At 58.1% G+C, this 22,742-nt stretch overlaps 1 protein-coding gene across 4 annotated transcripts; it reads right to left on the reverse strand.

The window, feature by feature from the left end:
• Positions 1–510: 510 nt before the first annotated feature.
• Positions 511–22,351, reverse strand: LOC116240332 (intercellular adhesion molecule 5). 4 transcript variants are annotated; one of them, XM_090128951.1, is made up of 12 exons: positions 22,232–22,344; positions 21,538–21,632; positions 19,737–19,809; positions 17,430–17,705; positions 15,963–16,274; positions 13,054–13,332; positions 11,223–11,495; positions 10,039–10,281; positions 7,735–7,977; positions 5,967–6,209; positions 3,170–3,433; positions 511–1,047 (listed from the first exon to the last, which is right to left on the reverse strand). In XM_090128951.1, the coding sequence occupies exons 3-12, from the start codon at positions 19,792–19,794 to the stop codon at positions 830–832; spliced, it is 2,409 nt and encodes an 802-aa protein (XP_089985077.1). In that variant the 5' UTR covers positions 19,795–19,809; positions 21,538–21,632; positions 22,232–22,344; the 3' UTR covers positions 511–829. The 4 variants fall into 4 exon arrangements, with proteins under 4 accessions (XP_089985077.1, XP_089985076.1, XP_089985075.1 ...); XM_090128950.1 differs by having other exon boundaries at positions 21,538–22,162; positions 22,232–22,334; XM_090128949.1 differs by lacking the exon at positions 21,538–21,632 and having other exon boundaries at positions 22,232–22,351.
• Between the last annotated feature and the right edge of the window lie 391 nt (positions 22,352–22,742).

Below are 22,742 nucleotides of genomic sequence, written 5' to 3' on the forward strand. Positions count from 1 at the left end.
CATTTGGTGACATCCAACACCGTTCCTTAGGGGTATCAACACAGTTTCTTGGAGGCGGTATGGTGACATCCAACACCGCTCCTTGGGGACATCCAACAACACCATTCCTTGGGGACGGTTTGGTGACACCCAAGGCTGTTCCTTGGGGACGGTTTATGTGACATCCAACACTGTTCTTTGGGGACATCCAACACCGTTCCTTGGGGACAATATGGTGACATCCAACACTGTTAATCGAGGACATCCAACACCATTTCTTGGAGACATCCAACACCGTTCCTTGGGGACATCCAACAACACCATTCTTTGGAGACATCCAACAACACCTTTCCTTGGAGACATTCAACAACACTTTTCCTTGGTGACAGCACAGTGACATCCAACACCGTTTCTTGGGGACATCCAACAACACCATTCTTTGGAGACATCCAACAACACCGTTTCTTGGAGACCTCCAACAATACTGTTCCTTGGTGACAGCACAGTGACATCCAACACCGTTCCTTGGGGACATCCAACACCATTCCTTGGAGACATCCAACAACACTGTTCCTTGGAGACCTCCAACAACACCGTTCCTTGGTGACAGCACAGTGACATCCAACACCGTTTCTTGGAGACATCCAACAACACCGTTCCTTGGGGACATCCAACACCATTTCTTGGGGACATACGACGACAACCAACACAGCTTCTTGCGGACAACGCGGTGACAGCCACCACCACCACAGGCACAGCACGGTGACACCCACCACCATCCCTCGGGCCGGGTGTCACCACGCTGTCCCCCACCTCCCCGTGCTCCGGGGGTCCCGGGTGCCGTGGTCCCTCAGGTGGGGGTGAGAGGGATCCCAAACAGCTCCCGTTGTCCCCCGCTGTCCCCCCGGTGTAGGCGGGAGGCCTCGGAGGAACCCTCGGCGTCGCGCACGTTGTACTCTCCCTTCTTACAGGCGGTGCTTTTCATGTAATAAATGCCCCACGCGGCCGCTGCCAGCACGGTGACGGAACCCAGCAGGGACAGGGACAGCAGCAGGGACAGCCGGCTCTCTGCGGGGACAACGGGACGGCGGCGTGGCACCGGTGGCACCAACACCCTGCCAACAGCACCCGTGTGACACCCCGACTGCGGCACCTTCATGGTGATGGCACAATGGGGAGACTGCGCTGGTGAACTTGACACCAACACAGTGACACGGTGACACCTCTCTAGTGACACCACCAAGAACACCCCAATGGTGACACTGACAATGGCATCTCAATGGTGACACCGACACCCTACTGGTGACACCGACACCCCAGTAGTGACACCACCAAGGACACCCCACTGGTGACACCAACACCCCACTGATGACACCAACACCCTACTGGTGACACCAAGATCCCAGTAGTGACACCACCAATGACACCCCAATGGTGACACAACCAACGACACCACACTGGTGACACCAACACCCCACTGATGACACCAACACCCTACTGGTGACACCGACACCCCACTGGTGACACCGACACCCAATGGTGACACCACCAATGACACCCCACTGGTGGCACCGACTCCCCACTGGTGACACCAACACCCCACTGGTGACAACCACTGACACACCACTGGTGACACCAACACCCCACTGGTGACACCAACACTCTACTAGTGACACCAACACCCCAGTAGTGACACCACCAATGACACCCCACTGGTGACGCTGACACCCCACTGATGACACCGACACCCTACTGGTGACACCACCAACAACACCCCAATAGTGAAACTGACACCCCACTGATGACACTGACACCCCACTGGTGACACCACCACCAACACCCCACTGGAGACACCAACACCCCAGTACTGATACCACCAACAACACCCCAATGGTGACACCAACACCCTACTAGTGACACCACCACCGACACAAAAATGGTGACACCAACACCCCACTGATGACACCGACACCCTACTAGTGACATCACCACCCACACCCCACTGGTGACACCAACACCCTACCAGTGACACCAACACCCCAGTAGTGACACCGACACCCCAGTAGTGACACCACCAACAACACCCCACTGATGACACCAACACGCCCTGATGACACCAACACCCTACCGGTAACACCGACACCCTACTAGTGACACCACCACCCACACCCTACTGATGACACCAACACCCCAGTGATGACACCAACACCCTACCGGTGACACTGACACCCTACTAGTGACACCACCACCCACACCCTACTGATGACACCAACACCCCAGCAGTGACACCGATACCCCAGTAGTGACACCGACAATGACACCCCACTGATGACACCAACACCCTACCGGTGACACCGACACCCAACTAGTGACACCACCACCCACACCCTACTAATGACACCAACACCCTACTAGTGACACCACCACCCACACCCCACTGGTGACACCAACACCCTACCAGTGACACCAACACCCCACTGATGACACCAACACCCTACCGGTGACACCGACACCCTACTAGTGACACCAGCACCCTACTAGTGACACCAACACCCAATGGTGACTCCACCAACGACACCAAAATGGTGACACCAACACCCTACCAGTGACACCAACACCCTACCGGTGACACCGACACCCTACTATTGACACCACCACCCACACCCTACTGATGACACCAACACCCTACCGGTGACACCGCCACCCCAGTAGTGACACTGACAATGACAACCCACTGATGACACCAACACCCTACCGGTGACACCGACACCCAACTAGTGACACCACCACCCACACCCTACTGATGACACCAACACCCTACTAGTGACACCACCACCCACACCCCACTGGTGACACCAACACCCTACCAGTGACACCAACACCCTACCGGTGACACCAACACCCCACTGATGACACCAACACCCTACCAGTGACACCGACACCCTACTAGTGACACCAACACCCAATGGCGACTCCACCAACGACAGCAAAATGGTGACACCAACACCCCACTGGTGACACCAACACCCCACTGATGACACCACCACCCACACCCCACTGGTGACACCAACACCCTACCAGTGACACCAACACCCTACCGGTGACACCGACACCCTACTATTGACACCACCACCCACACCCCACTGGTGACACCACCCCACTGTCCCCCCCCCCCCCCCCAAAAGCTCACCATCCACGCTCACCACCACGCTGCCCACGCGCCGGCCGTGCCGGTTGACGGCCACGCAGGTGTAGCGCCCGCGGTTGACGGCCGCCGCGTTCTCCACCTCCACCGACCGGTTGTCGGCCCCGAAGCGCAGGTTGGGGGCAGGGGGCAGCGCCCACCCAAAGGTGGGGGTCGGGACCCCCTCGGCTCCGCACTCCACGCTGAAGCTCCCCCCGTGGCTCACGTTGGGGGACGGCAGCACGCGGAGGGTGAGGGCAGCGGGGCTGTCTGCGCGGGGGGGGAAACCCCAAAAGGGGCCTTTTTTACCCCAAAACGTCCCAGCGCTTTCGCTTCTTGTCCCTTCCAGCCTCAAAGCGTCCCCCACAAAAAACGGTCGTTTTGGGGGACCCCAAACCCAGCGGTTTCCCAATTTGCTGGTCCTCCCCAAACCCCAAATCGCCCGTTTTTAACCCTAAAATCGACCATTTTTGACCCCCAAAACCCCCAAACCGACCATTTTTAACCCCCCAAAAAGGTCATTTTGGGGGACGCCAAACCCAGCGGTTTCCCCCTTTGCTGGTCCTCCAAAAACCCCAAATTGCCCGTTTTTAACCCCAAATCGCCCGTTTTTAACCCCCAAAAAACAGTCATTTTGGGGTACCCCAAACCCAGAGGTTTCATTCTTTGCTGGTCCTCCAAAAACCCCCAAATCACCTGTTTTTAACCCCAAATCGACCATTTTTAACCCCCCAAAACGGTCATTTTGGGGGACCCCAAACCCAGCGGTTTCCCTCCTTTCTGGTCCTCCAAAAACCCCAAATCACCCGTTTTTAACCCCCAAAATCGACCATTTTTAACCCCTAAAATCAACCATTTTTAACCCCCCCCAAAATCCCCAATCCGACCATTTTTAACCCCCAAAACGGTCATTTTGGGGAACCCCAAACCCAGCGGTTTCCCCCTTTGCTGGTCCTCCAAAAACCCCAAATCGCCCATTTTTAACCCCAAAATCAGCCGTTTTTAACCCTAAAATCGACCATTTTTAACCCCCAAAAAACAGTCATTTTGGGGGACCCCAAACCCAGAGGTTTCATTCTTTGCTGGTCCTCCAAAAACCCCCAAAATCACCTGTTTTTAACCCCAAACCGACCATTTTTAACCCCCCAAAACGGTCATTTTGGGGGACCCCAAACCCAGCGGTTTCCCTCCTTTCTGGTCCTCCAAAAACCCCAAAATCACCCGTTTTTAACCCCCAAAATCGACCATTTTTAACCCCTAAAATCAACCATTTTTAACCCCCCTCAAAATCCCCAATCCTACCATTTTTAACCCCCCAAAACGGTCATTTTGGGGAACCCCAAACCCAGCGGTTTCCCCCTTTGCTGGTCCTCCCCAAACCCCAAATCGCCCGTTTTTAACCCCCAAAATCGACCATTTTTAACCCCTAAAATCAACCATTTTTAACCCCCCCAAAATCCCCAAACCGACCATTTTTAACCCCCCAAAAAGGTCATTTTGGGGGACGCCAAACCCAGCGGTTTCCCCCTTTGCTGATCCTCCCCAAACCCCAAATTGCCCGTTTTTAACCCCAAATCGCCCTTTTTTAACCCCCAAATCACCCATTTTTAACCCCTAAAAAACGGTCATTTTGGGGGACCCCAAACCCAGAGGTTTCATTCTTTGCTGGTCCTCCAAAAACCCCCAAATCACCTGTTTTTAACCCCAAATCGACCATTTTTAACCCCCAAAACGGTCATTTTGGGGGACCCCAAACCCAGCGGTTTTCCTCTTTGCTGATCCTCCCCAAACCCCAAATTGCCCGTTTTTAACCCCCAAAATCGCCCGTTTTTAACCCTAAAATCGAGCATTTTTGACCCCCAAAACCCCCAAACCGACCATTTTTAACCCCCAAAAAAGGTCATTTTGGGGGACGCCAAACCCAGCGGTTTCCCCCTTTGCTGGTCCTCCAAAAACCCCAAATCGCCCGTTTTTAACCCCAAAAATCACCCGTTTTTAACTCTAAAATCGACCATTTTTAACCCCCAAAAACGGACATTCTGGGGGACCCCAAACCCCCATCTTTACCCCCAACCCCTCATTTCACCCTCACCTCCCCCCCACCTCCCCCCACTTCTCCCCCCACTTCCCCCCCCCCACTTCCCCCCCACCTCCCCCCCCATTTCTCCCCCCATTTCCCCCCCCACCTCCCACCCCATTTCCTCCCCCATTTCCCCCCTACCTCCCCCCCCTCCTCTCCCCCCATTTCCCCCCCACCTCCCCCCCCATTTTCCCCCCATTTCCCCCCCCCCATTTCAACCCCCATCTTCCCCCCCCACCTCCCCCCCATCTTCCCCCCCAATCTCCCCCCCATCCCCTCCCCACCCCGCCCCCCAACTCCCCCCCCTACCTACCCTTCCCATTTCCCCCCCCACCTCCCGCCCCATTTTCCCCCCCCCCATTTCAACCCCCATCTTCCCCCCCCATTTCCCCCCCCATCTCCCTCCCCACTTCCCCCCCATCTCCCTCCCCATCTTCCCCCCCCATCTCCCCCCCATCCCCTCCCCACCTCGCCCCCCAACTCCCCCCCCCACCTCTCTCCCCATCTTCCCCCCCATCTCCCCCCCCACCTCCCGCCCCATTTCCCCCCCCCCCATTTCAACCCCCATCTTCCCCCCCCATCTCCCTCCCCATCTTCCCCCCCATCTCCCCCCCATCCCCTCCCCACCTCGCCCCCCTACTCCCCCCCCATCCCCCCCACCTCCCTCCCCATCTCCCCCCCCCACCTCCCCCCCCCAGCCCCTCCCCCCATCACCCCCCTCACACTCCACAGTGATGGTGACGTTCCTCAGGGCGGTGCCATGCACGTTGGTGGCCCGGCACTGATAGGTACCGGCGTGGGCACGGGTGACGTTGGCACTGCCGGGGGGGGCGTGGGGGTCCCCCAATTTGGAACAGGCTACGTTGGGGGGGGGGTTCCCACTGGCGTTGCATTCCAGCTCCGCCGCTCTGCCCTCCACCCACAGCCGTCGCGCCGGGCAGTCGGCATCACCGATGCTGGGTTGGTCTGTAGGGAAAGGGGGGGGTTGGGGGAAAAGAAGGGGGGGTTGGGGAACCGTGATGGCACCGATGGTGGCATCGGCACGGTCGTGGCGTTCCTGGGGTGGTCGTGGCATCCCTGGTTTGGTTGTGGTAGGGTCATGGCGTTCCCAACTTGGTAGAGCCATGGCGGCTTTGGTCATGGTAGAGCCATGGCATCCCTACTTTGGTTTTGGTAGAGCCATGGCATCTTGGTCATGGTAGAGCCATGGCATCCCTACTTTGGTCATGGTAGACCCATGGCATCTTTGGTCATGGTAGAGCCATGGCATCCCCGCTTTGGTTTTGGTAGAGCCGTGGCATCTTTGGTCATGGTAGAGCTATGGCATCCCTACTTTGGTTTTGGTAGAGCCATGGCATCTTTGGTCATGGTAGAGGTATGGCATCCCTACTTTGGTTTTGGTAGAGCCATGGCATCTTTGGTCATGGTAGAGGTATGGCATCCCCGCTTTGGTCATGGTAGAGCCATGGCATCTTTGGTCATGGTAGAGGTATGGCATCCCCGCTTTGGTCATGGTAGAGCTATGGCATCTTGGTCATGGTAGAGCCATGGCATCCCTACTTTGGTCATAGTAGAGCTATGGCATCTTGGTCATGGTAGAGCCATGGCATCCCTGCTTTGGTCATGGTATAGCCATGGCATCCCTATTTTGGCCACAGTATGGATACAGCATTTGTAAGATGAACACAGTGGCATCCTTGGCATGGATATGGCATCCCTGGCACAAACACAGCATCCCTGGCTTGGTGATGGTGGCACTGCTGGCACAGACACGGCATCTCTGGCACGGCCATGATGGCATCCTGGCAATGGTCATGATGGCAGCCTTGGCACAGACACGATGGCATCCCTGGCAGCCTTGGCACTGTCACAATGGCATCCCTGGTATGTACATAATGGCATCCCTGGCACAGACACAATGGCATCCCTGGCATGGCCATAATGTCATCCCTGGCATCTCTGGCACTGTCACGACGGCACCCCTGGCACGGCCATGATGGCATCCCTGGCACAGACACGATGGCATCTCTGGCACAGACACGATGGCATCCCTGGTATGGACATAATGGCATCCCTGGCACAGCCATTGATGGCATCCCTGGCATCTCTGGCATGACATGATGGCATCCCTGGCACGGTCATGATGTCATCCTTGCCATCCCTGGCACAGACATGATGGCATCCCTGGCACGGCCATGATGTCATCTGTGCCATCCCTGGCACTGTCACGACGGCACCCCTGGCACGGCCATGATGTCATCCCTGCCATCCCTGGCACAGACACGATGGCACCCCTGGCACGGCCATGATGGCATCCCTGGCACAGACACAATGGCATCCTTGGCAGCCTTGGCACTGTCACGACGGCACCCCTGGCACAGCCATGATGTCATCCCAGCCATTCCTGGCACTGTCACGATGTCATCCCAGCCACCCCTGGCACTGTCACGACGGCACCCCCAAACCCATCACCCCCCGTTTCCCCACTCACACTCGACGGTGACGTCGACGCTGCGCCGCGCCGATCCGTGCCGGTTGGTGGCTGTGCAGACGTAACGCCCGGCGTCGCCGCGGCTGACGGTGCCGCCATCCTCACCCCCCGGGGGTCCCCCGTGGCGGGCGCAGTGCGTGGTGGGCGCTGGGTCCCCCTCGGCGTCGCACGGCAGCTCCCGGCGCTGGCCCTCCAACCAGGTGCGGTGCGCCGGGCAGCCGAGCTCCGAGAGCGAGGGCTCATCTGGGGGGCGAAGGGAGGCGGGGAGGGAAGCGTGGGGTGGTCGGATCGTGGGATCGGGGAGGTGAGGGATCAGCACGTCGTGGGATCGGCAAGAAGGGGAATCGGTGAATCGCGGGGCGGACAAATCGCCAGATCACAGGGCAGCCAAATCGTGGCATCGACGCGTCACCAAAGCAGCCGCCAAATCACGGGATCACCAAATCATGGGATCACCAAATCACGGGGTCACCAAATCACAGGACTACCAAATTATGGGATCACCAAATCACCAAATCGATCGCCAAATCACAGGATCACCAAATCACGGGATCACAAAATCATGGGATCACCAAATCATGGGACCACCAAATCAATCGCCAAATCACCGGATCACAAAATCATGGGACCACAAAATCATGGGATCACAAAATCACAGGATCACAAAATCACAGGACTACCAAATTATGGGATCACCAAATCACCAAATTGATCGCCAAATCACAGGATCACCAAGTCACGGGATCACCAAATCACGGGATCACAAAATCATGGGATCACAAAATCATGGGACCACCAAATCAATCGCCAAATCACCGGATCACCAAATCATGGGACCACAAAATCACGGGATCACAAAATCACGGGATCACAAAATCACGGGACCACAAAATCACGGGATCACAAAATCACATGACTACCAAATTATGGGATCACCAAATCACCAAATTGATCGCCAAGTCACGGGATCACAAAATCATGGGACCACCAAATCACGGGATCACCAAGTCACGGGATCACCAAATCATGGGATCACCAAATCACAGGACCACCAAATCATGGGATAACAAAACCACGGGATCACCAAATCACCAAATCATGGGATCACCAAATCACGGAATCACAAGATCACAGGACCACCAAATCATGGGATCAACAAATCATGGGATCACCAAATCACCAAATCAATCGCCAAATCACGGGATCACTAAAACACAGGATCACTAAATCACTGGACCGCCAAGTCACAGGATCACCAAGTCACAGGACCACCAAATCATGGGATAACAAAACCATGGGATCACCAAATCACCAAATCAATCGCCAAATCACGGGATCACAAAATCATGGGATCACAAAATCACAGGACCACCAAATCATGGGATCAACAAATCATGGAATCACCAAATCATGGGATAACAAAACCATGGGATCACCAAATCAATCTCCAAATCATGGGATCACCAAGTCCCAGGACCACCAAATCACGGGATCACAAAATCACCAAATCAATTGCCAAATCACGGGATCACCAAATCACGGGATCACCAAATCACGGGATCACAAAATCATGGGATCACAAAATCATGGGATCATCAAATCACCAAATCAATCACCAAATGACAGGATTGACTGAATTATGGGATCACCAAATCATGGACTCCCACAATCACATAATTAATTATGGACTCCCACAATCACATAATTAATCACGGGCTCCCACAATCACATAATTAATTACAGACTCCCACAGTCACATAATTAATTACAGGCTCCCACAATCAAATGATTAATCACGGGCTCCCACAATCACATAATTAATCACGGGCTCCCACAATCACATAATTAATTACAGACTCCCACAGTCACATAATTAATTACAGGCTCCCACAATCACATAATTAATTACAGACTCCCACAATCACATAATTAATCACGGGCTCCCACAATCACATAATTAATCACGGACTCCCACAATCACGTAATTAATTACAGACTCCCACAGTCACACAATTACAGAACCACAAACTATTTCCAGCTGGGACCTCAAATCTCCCCCCAGTTTTGCCCCCATGCCCCATTTACTCCCCAAATCCCACCCCACAGACCCCCCCCAAACCCCAAAAGGAAGAATTTCACCCCACACCCGACCCAAATCCTCCCCTTTTAACCCCAACCCCCCCCCGCCTCACCCCACATCCTTCCGTTCCCCAATAAAACGTGGCCGTATTTGGCACCGCCCGGACCCACGGCCGATCTGAGCCCCACTCCCCCCCCCGGGTGCCCCCCACCCACCCCACTCACACTCCACACGGACGGTGACGACGCGGCTCCGTGTCCCCACGCTGTTGGTGGCGTTGCAGTGGTAGATGCCGGCGTGGGACCGGCTGACCAGGATGGGTTCGGCGGTGCCGGGGGGGTCACCGCGGCGGGCGCAGGTGACGATGGGTGTGGGGTTACCGGAGGCACCACAGGAGAGGGATTCTCGTGTGCCCTCCAACCACGTGAGGGATGTGGGGCAGGAGGTGGAGTCCATCTCGGGGGGGTCTGGGGGGGAGGAAGGGATGGGGAGGAGGGGGGTTAAGGGAGAAGGTGGGGGGGGGGGTTGGGTGGAGATGGGGTGGGGTGGGGTGGGGTGGATGTGGGGTGGGGTGGGGTGGGAGGGGAGGGGATGGATGTGGGAGGGGAGGGGAGGGGAGGGGAGGGGATGGGATGGATGTGGGATGGATGTGGGGTGGATGTGGGGTGGATGTGGGGTGGATGTGGGGTGGGAGGGGAGGGGAGGGGAGGGGAGGGGATGGATGTGGGAGGGGAGGGGAGGGGAGGGGAGGGGAGGGGAGGGGAGGGGATGGATGTGGGATGGGATGGATGTGGGATGGATGTGGGGTGGGATGGGAGGGGAGGGGAGGGGAGGGGAGGGGAGGGGAGGGGAGGGGAGGGGATGGGATGGGATGGGATGGGATGGGATGGGATGGGATGGGATGGGGTGGGATGGGATGGGGTGGGATGGGATGGATGTGGGAGGGGAGGGGAGGGGAGGGGAGGGGAGGGGAGGGGAGGGGAGGGGAGGGGATGGATGTGGGATGGGATGGGATGGGATGGGATGGAGATGGAGATGGACATGGGATGGGTTGGATGGAGACGGGATGGGATGAGATGGGGGGAGTGAGGGGGTGGGGTGAGATGGGATGGGATGGGTGTGGGATGGGATGGGTGTGGGATGAAGATGGGATGGGATTAGGTGGGGTTGGGGTGGAAGGGGGAGGTGGGGGGTTGGATGGAGACGAAGATGAAAATGGATGTGGAATGGGATGGGGACGAGGGACGGGAATAGAAACGGGAACGGGAATTGGCATGGAGATGAGGATGGGGACAGAACGGGGACGGCGACGGGACGGGGATGAGGACGGAGACCACCCCAAACGTCCCACCCTTCTCCCCCTCCCCAACCCCACGCGGGGCCGACGGGGAGCGCGGCAGGGACTCACAGAGCACCGTCAGCCTCCCCTCGGTTTCTTTGGTCACCACGTCGTCCCCCAGCGCCAGGCGGGCGCTGCACCCAAACCGGCGCCCATCGTCCTCCCGCTGCGGCACCACGCGCAGCTCCAGCGCCGGCTGGGGACCCTCGGCCAGGACCCCCCCCTCGGCATCACGCAGCTGCAGCCGCACCGACGGGGGGTCGGCGGGCGCCGAGCGGCACCAAAGTGACACCGGGAGACCCACGGGTACCGGGCTCAGCTCCAGGGTGGGCGCTGGGAATCCTATGGGGTGGGAGGAAGGGTGGGGTTTTAGGGGGGGGTCGGAGGGGTGGGATGGCTGAGCTGGGGTCTTGGGGTCGGGTGGTGGGGTGCAATCTCGGGGTTGGGGTCTTGGGGTTGGGTTTTGGGTTGGGATCTCGGGGTTGGGGTCTTGGGGTCGGGTGCTGGGGGTGGGATCTCAAGGTTGAGTTTTGGAGTGGGGTCTCGGGGGTTGGGGTCTTGGGGTCAGGTGTTGGGATGGGATCTCAGAGTTGGGATCTTGGGGTTGGGTGCTGGGGTGGGATCTCAGGGTTGGGGTCTTGGGGTCAGGTGTTGGGATGGGATCTCAGAGTTGGGATCTTGGGGTTGGGTGCTGGGGTGGGATCTCAGGGTTGGGGTCTTGGGGTCGGGTGTTGGGGTGGGATCTCAGGGTTGGGGTCTTGGTGTTGGGTGTTGGGGTGGGATCTCAGGGTTGGGATCTTGGGGTCAGGTGTTGGGGTGGGATATCAGGGTTGGAGTTTTGGAGTGGGATCTCGGGGGTTGGGGTCTTGGGGTCGGGTGTTGGGATAGGATCTCAGGGTTGGGGTCTTGGGGTTAGGTTTTGGGTTGGGATCTCGGGGTTGGGGTCTTGGGGCCGGGTGTTGGTGTGGGATCTCAGGGTTGAGTTTTGGAGTGGAGTCTTGGGGTTGGGGTCTTGGGGTCGGGTGCTGGGGTGGGATCTCAGGGTTGGGGTCTTGGGGCCGGGTGTTGGTGTGGGATCTCAGGGTTGAGTTTTGGAGTGGGGTCTTGGGGTTGGGGTCTTGGGGTCGGGTGTTGAGATGGGATCTCAGAGTTGGGATCTTGGGGTCGGGTGCTGGGGTGGGATCTCAGGGTTGGAGTTTTGGAGTGGGATCTCGGGGGTTGGGATCTTGGGGTTGGGTGCTGGGGTGGGATCTCAGGGTTGGGGTCTTGGGGTCGGGTGTTGGGGTGGGATCTCAGGGTTGGAGTTTTGGAGTGGGATCTCGGGGGTTGGGGTCTTGGGGTCGGGTGCTGGGGTGGGATCTCAGGGTTGGGGTCTTGGGGTTGGTTTTTGGGATGGGATCTCAGGGTTGGGGTCTTGGGGTTGGTTTTTGGGATGGGATCTCAGGGTTGGAGTTTTGGGGTTGGGTGTTGAGATGGGATCTCAGCTTTGGGGTCTTGGTGTTGGGTGTTGGGATGGGATCTCAGAGTTTGGATCTTGGGGTCGGGTGCTGGGGTGGGATATCAGGGTTGGGGTCTTGGGGTTGGGTGTTGAGATGGGATCTCAGCTTTGGGGTCTTGGTGTTGGGATGGGATCTCAGAGTTGGGATCTTGGGGTCGGGTGCTGGGATGGGATCTCACAGTTGGGGTCTTGGGATGGCATCTCAGGATTGGCGTCTTGGGGTCGGGTGCTGGGATGGGATCTCAGAGTTGGGATCTTGGGGTCGGGTGCTGGGATGGGATCTCAGGGTTGGGGTCCTGGGGTCCTGGGGCCGGGGTGCGATCTCAGGGTTGATTTTTGGGGTGGGATCTCAAGGTTGGGATCTACGGGGCCGCGCTCCTTGGGGTTCGGTTCCGCCCGTACGATAAACGTGGATCGGCGCCCGCGCCGTCCGTTCCGCGGCGCCCACCGCGGCGGTGCAGCTGAGCTCGCGGCGCCCCACGGTTCGGGGGTTGATCCGAGCCACGGCCGTCACCGCCTCCGCCGTCGCCGTCACCGCCGTCTCCAAAGGGTCCCCATCCAGCGCCAGCACCACGCGGGTTTCCTCCGCCGGGAAGGCGCCCGGCACGCGGCAGCTGCCGGATCCTGCGGTGTCGGCTTCGAGGTGCGGGGGGGAGAGGAGCTGGGGGGGATCCGGGAGGGCTGGGGGGGGAGAGAGAAAGGGTGAGGGGGGCTGAGAGCCAGGGGTGGGGGTGGGGTGGGGGTGGGGTGGGGTGGGAAAGGGGATGGGATTGGGATTGGGGTGGGAATAGGGTGGTATTGGGGTGGGAATGGGACTGGGATTGAGGTGGGGTGGGAAAGGGGATGGGATTGGGATTGGGGTGGGAATGGGGTTGGGGTTGGGATTGGGATTGGGGTGGGGTGGGAAAGAGGTGGGATTGGGATTGGGGTGGGAATGGGACTGGGATTGAGGTGGGGGGGAAAGGGGATGGGATTGGGGTGGGAATGGGGTGGGATTGGGGTGGGAATGGGACTGGGATTGAGTTGGGGTGGGAAAGGGGATGGGATTGGGATTGGGGTGGGAATGGGACTGGGATTGAGGTGGGGGGGAAAGGGGATGGGATTGGGGTGGGAATGGGGTGGGATTGGGGTGGGAATGGGACTGGGATTGAGTTGGGGTGGGAAAGGGGATGGGATTGGGATTGGGGTGGGGATGGAAATGAGGTGGGATTGGGATGGGAATGGGACTGGGATTGGGGTGGGGTGGGAAAGGGGTGGGATTGGGGTGGGAATGGGGTTGGGGTTGGGATTGGGATGGGAATGGGACTGGGACTGCAATTGGGGTGGGGTGGGAAAGGGGATGAAATTGAGATTGGGATTGGGGTGGGATTGGGATGGAAATGGGATTGGGATTGGGGTGGGTGTGGAAATGGGAATGAAATTGGGATTGGGGTTGGGGTGGGGGTGGGAATAGGATTGGGGTGGGGTGGGAAAGGGGATGGGACTGGGATTGGGATTGGGGTGAGATTGGGATGGGAATGGGATGGGATTGGGTTGGGGATGGAAATGAGGATGGGATTGGGATTGGGGTGGGTTTGGGATTGGGGTGGGTGTGGAAATGGGGATGAAAATGGGATTGGGATTGGGGTGGGAATGGGGTTGGGATTGGGATTGGGATGGGAATGGGACTGTGATTGGGGTGGGAAAGGGGATGAAATTGGGATTGGGGTGGGGATGGAAATGGGGATGGGATTGGGATTGGAATTGGAATTGGGGTTGGGGTGGGAATGGGATTGGGGTGGGGATGGAAATGAGGATGGGATTGGGATTGGGGTGGGATTGGGATGGGATTGGGATTGAGGTGGGAATGGGATGGGAATGGGATTGGGGTGGGTGTGAAAATGGGGATGAAATTGGGATTGGGATTGGGGTGGGATTGGGATTGGGGTGGAGACGGAAATTAGGATGGGATTGGGATTGGGGTGGGAAAGGGGATGAAATTGGGATTGGGGTGGGATTGGAATGGAAATGGGATGGGATTGGGTTGGGGATGGAAATGAGGATGGGAATGGGATGGGAATGGGATTGGGATCGGACTAGAGATTGGGATCGGACTAGAGACTGGGATTGGATTAGAGACCGGGATCGGACTAGAGATTGGGATTGGATTAGAGGCTGGGATCGGACAAGACATTGGGATTGGATTAGAGATTGGGATCGGATTAGAGGCTGGGATCAGACAAGACATTGGGATTGGATTAGAGATTGGGATGGCACTGGAGACTGGGATCAGACTGGAGATTGGGATTGGACTAGAGATTGGGATTGGATTAGAGATCAGGATCAGACTAGAGATTGGGATTGGATTAGAGATTGGGATTGGATTAGAGATTAGGATGGGACAAGAGGCTGGGATCGGACTAGAGGCTGGGATCAGATTGGAGATTGGGATCGGATTAGAGACTGGGATTGGACTAGAGATTGGGATGGGATTAGAGATTGGGATTAGACTAGAGATTAGGGTTGGATTAGAGACTGGGATTGGATTAGAGACTGGGATTGGACTAGAGATTGGGATCGGATTAGAGACTGGGATCGGACTAGAGATTGGGATTGGACTAGAGACTGGGATTGGATTAGAGATCGGGATTGGATTAGAGACTGGGATTGGACTAGAGATTGGGATCGGACTAGAGACTGGGATTGGATTAGAGATCGGGATCGGATTAGAGACTGGGATTGGACTAGAGATTGGGATCGGATTAGAGGTTGGGATTAGACTAGAGATTAGGGTTGGATTAGAGACTGGGATCGGATTAGAGATTTGGATTGGACTAGAGATTGGGATGGGATTAGAGACTGGGATTGGACTAGAGACTGGGATCGGACTAGAGACTGGGATTGGATTAGAGACTGGGATAGATTAGAGATCGGGATTGGATTAGAGACTGGGATTGGATTAGAGACTGGGATAGATTAGAGATCGGGATTGGATTAGAGACTGGGATTGGACTAGAGATTGGGATCGGATTAGAGATTGGGATTAGACTAGAGATTAGGGTTGGATTAGAGATCAGGATCGGATTAGAGACTAGGATCGGATTAGAGACTGGGATTGGACTAGAGATTGGGATGGGACTAGAGATTAGGGTTGGATTAGAGACTGTGATTGGATTAGAGATTTGATTGGACTAGAGATTGGGATGGGATTAGAGACTGGGATCGGACTAGAGATTGGGATCAGACTAGAGACCGGGATCAGACTAGAGACCGGGATCGGACCAGACATTGGGATGGGACTGGAGGCCGTGACCCCGCGGCGCCGCCCTCACCGAACACCGAGAGCCGGACGGGCGCCGCGGCGCGGGCGAAGAGCGGCCCATGGGGGCGCAGGGAGAGCTCGGCGTGGCAGCGCACCGGCTGGCCGTGGTCGCCGGGCCCGGCGGTCAGCGCGTGGCTGACGGTGACGGCGGCGCTGCCGGGGGCGGGGGGGAAGCTGTGGGTGCTGAGGGTCTCGGCGCCGCGCCGCAGCGTCACCGTCAGGTTGGCCAGCGGGGCGCATTCGGCCACCCGGCACCGCAGGGTCACCGCGGCGCCCACCGGCACCGGCGGCACCGCGTCCAAACGCACCCAGGCCGGCTGCTCTTATGGGGACGGAGCAGAGCGGGGGGACGGAGGCGTCACAGATCCGCCTGCAGCCCAGCCCTAATCCCAATCCCAACCCCACATCCCATCCCAATCTCAATCCCAACCCTATATCTCATCCCAATCCCAACATCCCATCCCAATCCCAACCCCACATCCCATCCCAATCCCAACCCTATATTCCATCCCAATCTCAATCCCAACCCTATATCCCAATGCCAACCCCACATCCCATCCCAATCCCAACCCTATATTCCATCCCAATCTCAATCCCAACCCTATATCTCATCCCAATCCCAACACCCCATCCCAATCCCAACTCTACATCCCATCCCAATCCCATCCCAATCCCAACCCTACATCCCAATCCCAACCCCAACCCTATATCCCATCTCAATCCCAAACCCACCCCAATTCTATCCAATCCCAATCTCACCCCAATCCCAATCCCACCCCATCCCAATCCCAATCCCACCCCAATCCCACCCAATCCCACCCCAATCCCAATCTCACCCCAATCCCACCCTAATCCCACCCCAATCCCAATCTCACCCTAATCCCACCTCAATCCCAATCCCATCCAACCCGAACCCCAATCCCAATCCCACCTCAATCCCATCCCAATCCCCCCTCAATCCCAATCCCAATCCCACCTCAATCCCACCCCAATCCCAATCTCAATCCCATCCCACCCCAATCTCCCCCCACCCCAATCCCACCCCAATCCCAATCCCACCCCAATCCCAATCCCACCTCAATCCCATCTCACCCCAATCCCAACCCCAATCCCAACCCCAATCCCAATCCCACCCCAATCCCAATCTCACCCCAACCCCAATCCCAATCTCATCCTAATCCCACCCCAATCTCCCACCACCCCAATCCCAATCCCCCCCCAATCCCAATCCCAATCCCACCCCAATCCCAATCCCCCCCCAATCCCAATCCCAATCCCACCTCAATCCCCCCCACCCCAATCCCAATCCCAATCCCCCCTCAATCCCAATCCCACCCCAATCCCAATCCCAATCCCCCCTCAATCCCAATCCCACCCCAATCCCAATCCCAATCCCAATCCCCCCCCAATCCCAATCCCCCCCAATCCCAATCCCAATCCTACCTCAATCCCAATCCCAATCCCCCCCCCCACTCACTGTAGACGATGACGGCAGTGCTGCTGTTGGCACTGCTGTCCCCGCACCGCGCTCGGCACAGCGCCGGCTCCGGCTCCCACTGGGTGACGTTGGTGAGGACGAAGGTCCTCCAGCGGCGGCCGCCCGGCCCGGCGGCGCTGCCCAGCGCCCAGCTCAGCTCCGGCGGCACCGCGAGACCCGGGCAGAAACCGCGGCTGCAGTTGATGGGCACCGAGCCGCCGAACGGAACCACGGCGACGCGCGGCCACGAGCGGACCCAGAAGGCGGCCGAGGGGGCTGGCGGACCCCGAACGGGGGCTTCAGTGCATCAGGAGACCACGGGCACAAGTGGGACCCCAGACCCAAGTGGGACCACAGAGACAAGTGGGACCTTCAGTCCAATGGGAGACCACGGGCACAAGTGGGACCCCAGACCCAAGTGGGACCCCAGACCCAAGTGGGACCTTCAGTCCAATGGGAGACCACAGACCCAGGTGGGACCCCAGACCCAAATGGGACCTTCAGTCCAATGGGAGACCACGGGCACAAATGGGACCCCAGACCCAAGTGGGACCCCAGACCCAAGTGGGACCTTCAGTCCAATGGGAGACCACGGGCACAAGTGGGACCCCAGACCCAAGTGGGACCCCAGACCCAAGTGGGACCTTCAGTCCAATGGGAGACCACAGACCCAGGTGGGACCCCAGACCCAAATGGGACCACAGAGACAAGTGGGTCCCCAGACCCAAATGGGACCTTCAGTCCAATGGGAGACCACGGGCACAAGTGGGACCCCAGACCCAAGTGGGACCACAGACCCAAATGGGACCTTCAGTCCAATGGGAGAACACAGACCCAAATGGGACCCCAGACCCAAGTGGGGCCTTCAGTCCAATGGGAGACCACAGACCCAGGTGGGACCCCAGACCCAAATGGGACCACAGAGACAAGTGGGTCCCCAGACCCAAATGGGACCTTCAGTCCAATGGGAGACCACGGGCACAAATGGGACCCCAGACCCAAGTGGGACCCCAGACCCAAGTGGGACCCCAGACCCAAGTGGGGCCTTCAGTCCAATGGGAGACCACGGGCACAAGTGGGACCCCAGACCCAAGTGGGACCACAGACCCATAATGGGATTCAAGAGACAAGTGGGACCTTCACTCCAATGGGAGACCACGGGCACAAATGGGACCCCAGACCCAAGTGGGACCACAGACCCAAATGAGACCTTCAGTCCAATGGGAGAACACAGACCCAAATGGGACCCCAGACCCAAGTGGGGCCTTCAGTCCAATGGGAGACCACGGGCACAAATGGGACCCCAGACCCAAGTGGGACCACAGACCCAAACGGGACCCCAGACCCAAGTGGGGCCTTCAGTCCAATGGGAGACCACGGGCACAAATGGGACCCCAGACCCAAGTGGGACCCCAGACCCAAGTGGGATCCCAGACCCAAACGGGACCCCAGACCCAAATGGGGCCTTCAGTCCAAAGGGAGACCACAGGCACAAATGGGACCCCAGACCCAAGTGGGGCCTTCAGTCCAATGGGAGACCACAGACCCAAGTGGGACCCCAGACCCAAATGGGGCCTTCAGTCCAATGGGAGAACACAAACACAAATGGGACCCCAGACCCAAATGGGACCCCAGACCCAAATGGGGCCTTCAGTCCAATGGGAGACCACAGGCACAAACGGGACCCCAGACCCAAGTGGGGCCTTCAGTCCAATGGGAAACCATGGACCCAAATGGGACCCCAGACCCAAATGGGGCCTTCAGTCCAATGGGAGAACACAAGCACAAATGGGACCCCAGACCCAAATGGGACCCCAGACCCAAATGGGGCCTTCAGTCCAAAGGGAGACCACAGGCACAAACGGGACCCCAGACCCAAATGGGGCCTTCAGTCCAATGGGAAACCATGGACCCAAATGGGACCCCAGACCCATAATGGGATTCCAGAGACAAATGGGACCCAGACCCAAATGACACCCCAGACCCAAATGGGACCCCAGACCCAAATGGGGCCTTCAGTCCAATGGGAGACCACAAACCCAAATGAGACCCCAGACCCAAATGGGACCCCAGCAGCAAATGGGACCTTCAGTCCAATGGGAGACTACAGACCCAAATGGGACCCCAGACCCAAATGAGACCCTGACCCCTAAGTAGGACCCCAGACCCAAATGAATCCCCAACAGCAAACCAGGACCCCAAATCCAGAGCAGCACCCCGTGCCCCAACAGGTCAGGGCTGTGTCCCCCCCCCATATTAACAAATATGGGACCCCCACCCCGATTGCCCCCTCCTCACCCCCATTACCTGCGAGTGCCAGGAGGAGGGGGGGCAGCAGCTTTGCGGCCGCTTGGGGGGCAGCCATGGGGTCCCGTCAGGGCTGGGGGGGGAGAGAGGGGGTGAGGATGAGGAGGGGATGAAGGCTACGGAGAGGAATGGGGGTGAGGAGTGAAGATGAGGAGGGGATGAAGTCTTCAGATGGTAATAGGGATGAGGAGGGGGATGAGGATGAGGAGGGGATGAAGGTTACGGATAGGGATGGGGGAGGAGGATGAGGAGGGGATGAGGGCTAAGGGTAGGAATAGGGGGTGAGGATGAGGAGGGGATGAAGGCTATGGATGGTAATAGGGATGAGGATGGGAGTGAGGATGAGGAGTGGAGGAAGGCCTGGGGGGGGGGAGTGAGGATGAGGAGGGGATGAAGGTTATGGATAGGGATGGGGGGGAGGATGAGGAGGAGAGGAAGGTCAGGGGTGAGGAGTGAGGACGAGGAGGGGATGAAGGCTTCAGATGGTAATAGGGATGAGGATGGGAGTGAGGATGAGGAGGGGAGGAAGGTCAGGGGTGAGGTGTGAGGATGAGGAGGGGACGAAGGTTATGGATAGGGATGGGGAAGGAGGATGAGGAGGGGATGAAGGCTAAGGGTAGGAATAGGGGGTGAGGATGGGGGTGAGGATGAGGAGGGGAGGAAGGTCAGGGGTGAGGAGTGAGGATGAGGAGGGGATGAAGGTTATGGATAGGGATGGGGGGGAGGATGAGGAGGGGATGAAGGCTAAGGGTAGGAATAGGGGCGAGGATGAGGAGGGGAGGAAGGTATGGATAGGGATGGGGGGGAGGATGAGGAGGGGAGGAAGGTCAGGAGTGAGGAGTGAGGACAAGGAGGGGATGAAGGCTTCAGATGGTAATAGGGATGAGGATGGGAGTGAGGATGAGGAGGGGAGGAAGGTCAGGGGTGAGGTGTGAGGATGAGGAGGGGACGAAGGTTATGGATAGGGATGGGGAAGGAGGATGAGGAGGGGATGAAGGCTAAGGGTAGGAATAGGGGGTGAGGATGGGGGTGAGGATGAGGAGGGGAGGAAGGTCAGGGGTGAGGAGTGAGGATGAGGAGGGGATGAAGGTTATGGATAGGGATGGGGGGGGAGGATGAGGAGGGGATGAAGGCTAAGGGTAGGAATAGGGGCGAGGATGAGGAGGGGAGGAAGGTATGGATAGGGATGGGGGGGAGGATGAGGAGGGGAGGAAGGTCAGGAGTGAGGAGTGAGGACAAGGAGGGGATGAAGGCTTCAGATGGTAATAGGGATGAGGATGGGAGTGAGGATGAGGATGAGGAGGGGAGGAAGGTCAGGGGTGAGGAGTGAGGATGAGGAGGGGATGAAGGTTATGGATAGGGATGGGGGGGAGGATGAGGAGGGGAGGAAGGCAACAGGCAGGAATAGGGGCGAGGATGAAGAGGGGAGGAAGGTCAGGGATGGGGCGAGGATGAGGAGGGGAGGATGAAGGCTCACGCAGCAGCTCCGCCCCTCCCCTCCCCCAACCCACCCCCACGTGCAAATGCAGCGCCGTGGGCGTTGCGTGAGTGTGCAAAGCGTGGGCAGCGTGCAACGGCCACACGTGGGGGTGTGTGCGGGGGGGGGGTGCGTGTGAGCGTGCACGAGGGCGTGCAACGCGTGTGCTGCATGTGTGCGTGGGTGTGCATTGCACGTGGGTGTGCATTGCACGCGGGGGCGCACGCATTTTGCACGTGGGCGTGCATTGCACGTGGGGGCGTGCATATTTTGCACGTGGGCGTGCATTGCACGTGGGTTCCCCCCCTCCCCATCCCAACTCACCGCAGCTTTAGCGCCGTGCCGCGTGTGCAGCGGTGATGGTGACAAACACGGCGGTGGTGACAGCAGCGATGGTGACAGCGGTGATGGTGACAACCCTGGTGACAGCAGCGATGGTGACAATCCCAAGTGATGGTGACAGTGACGATGGTGGCAACCCCAACAACCAGGAACGTTGGCAGCCCCAGTGATGGTGACAGCAGGGATGGCAGTGATGGTGACAACCCTGGTGACAGCAGTGATGGTGACAGCGGTGATGGTGACAACCCTGGTGATGGCAGCAATGGTGACAGCAGTGATGGTGACAATCCCAAGTGATGGTGACAGCAGTGATGGTGACAACCCTGGTGACAGCAGCGATGGTTGACAGCGGTGATGGTGACAACCCTGGTGATGGCAGCGATGGTGACAATCCCAAGTGATGGTGACAGCAGTGATGGTGACAACCCCGGTGATGGCAGCGATGGTTGACAGCAGTGATGGTGACAACCCTGGTGATGGCAGCGACGGTGACAATCCCAAGAGATGGTGACAGCAGTGATGGCGACAACCCTGGTGACAGCAGCGATGGTGACAGCAGCGATGGTGACAATCCCAAGTGATGGTGACAGCAGTGATGGTGACAACCCTGGTGACAGCAGCGATGGTGACAACCCCGGTGATGGCAGCGATGGTGACAGCAGCGATGGTGACCAACCTGGCAGCGGTGATGGCAGCAGCGGTGACAATCGTGGGTCGATGGTGGCAGTGGTGACAGGGTTGATGGTGACACTGACGGTGACACCGCCGGTACCACGCGGTGCCGGCGCTGCGGTGCTGCTGTCACTGCTGGAGGGGGGGGGAGGGGGGAGGGTTGGTGATGGTGGGGTGAGGGAGGGAGGAGGGGGTGGGGTCACATGGAACAAGAACGCCCCGCCCCCACGCCATAGCGACCAATAGGAAGCCTCGAATCGCATTGGGCCCCACCCCCCATCCATAAACCCGCCCCCCACCCCATAGCGACCAATGGGAAGCCTCAAATCGCATTGTGCCCCACCCCCTACCCCATGGCGACCAATGGGAAGCCTCGAATCCCATTGGGTCCCGCCCCCCACCCATTAACCCGCCCCCCACCCCATAGCGACCAATGGGAAGCCTCAAATCGCATTGTGCCCCGCCCCCCAACCATAAACCCGCCCCCCACCCCATAGCGACCAATGGGAAGCCTC

This window comes from Phasianus colchicus, chromosome 34, assembly GCF_987193195.1.
Source record: "Phasianus colchicus chromosome 34, bPhaCol1.hap1.1, whole genome shotgun sequence".
Classification (NCBI taxonomy): domain Eukaryota; kingdom Metazoa; phylum Chordata; class Aves; order Galliformes; family Phasianidae; genus Phasianus; species Phasianus colchicus.

Bases quoted from the DNA above. Each gene is read 5' to 3' on its own strand.
- LOC116240332 (XM_090128949.1), bottom strand. From the start codon at position 19,794: ATGGCTGCCCCCCAAGCGGCCGCAAAGCTGCTGCCCCCCCTCCTCCTG. The intron at 13,333-15,962 runs GTGAGGGCGGCG...CTCCCCCCCCAG, and splicing joins CGTCCGGCTCTCGGTGTTCG to CCCTCCCGGATCCCCCCCAG. The intron at 7,978-10,038 runs GTGAGTGGGGTG...TTCGCCCCCCAG, and splicing joins CGTCACCGTCCGTGTGGAGT to ATGAGCCCTCGCTCTCGGAG.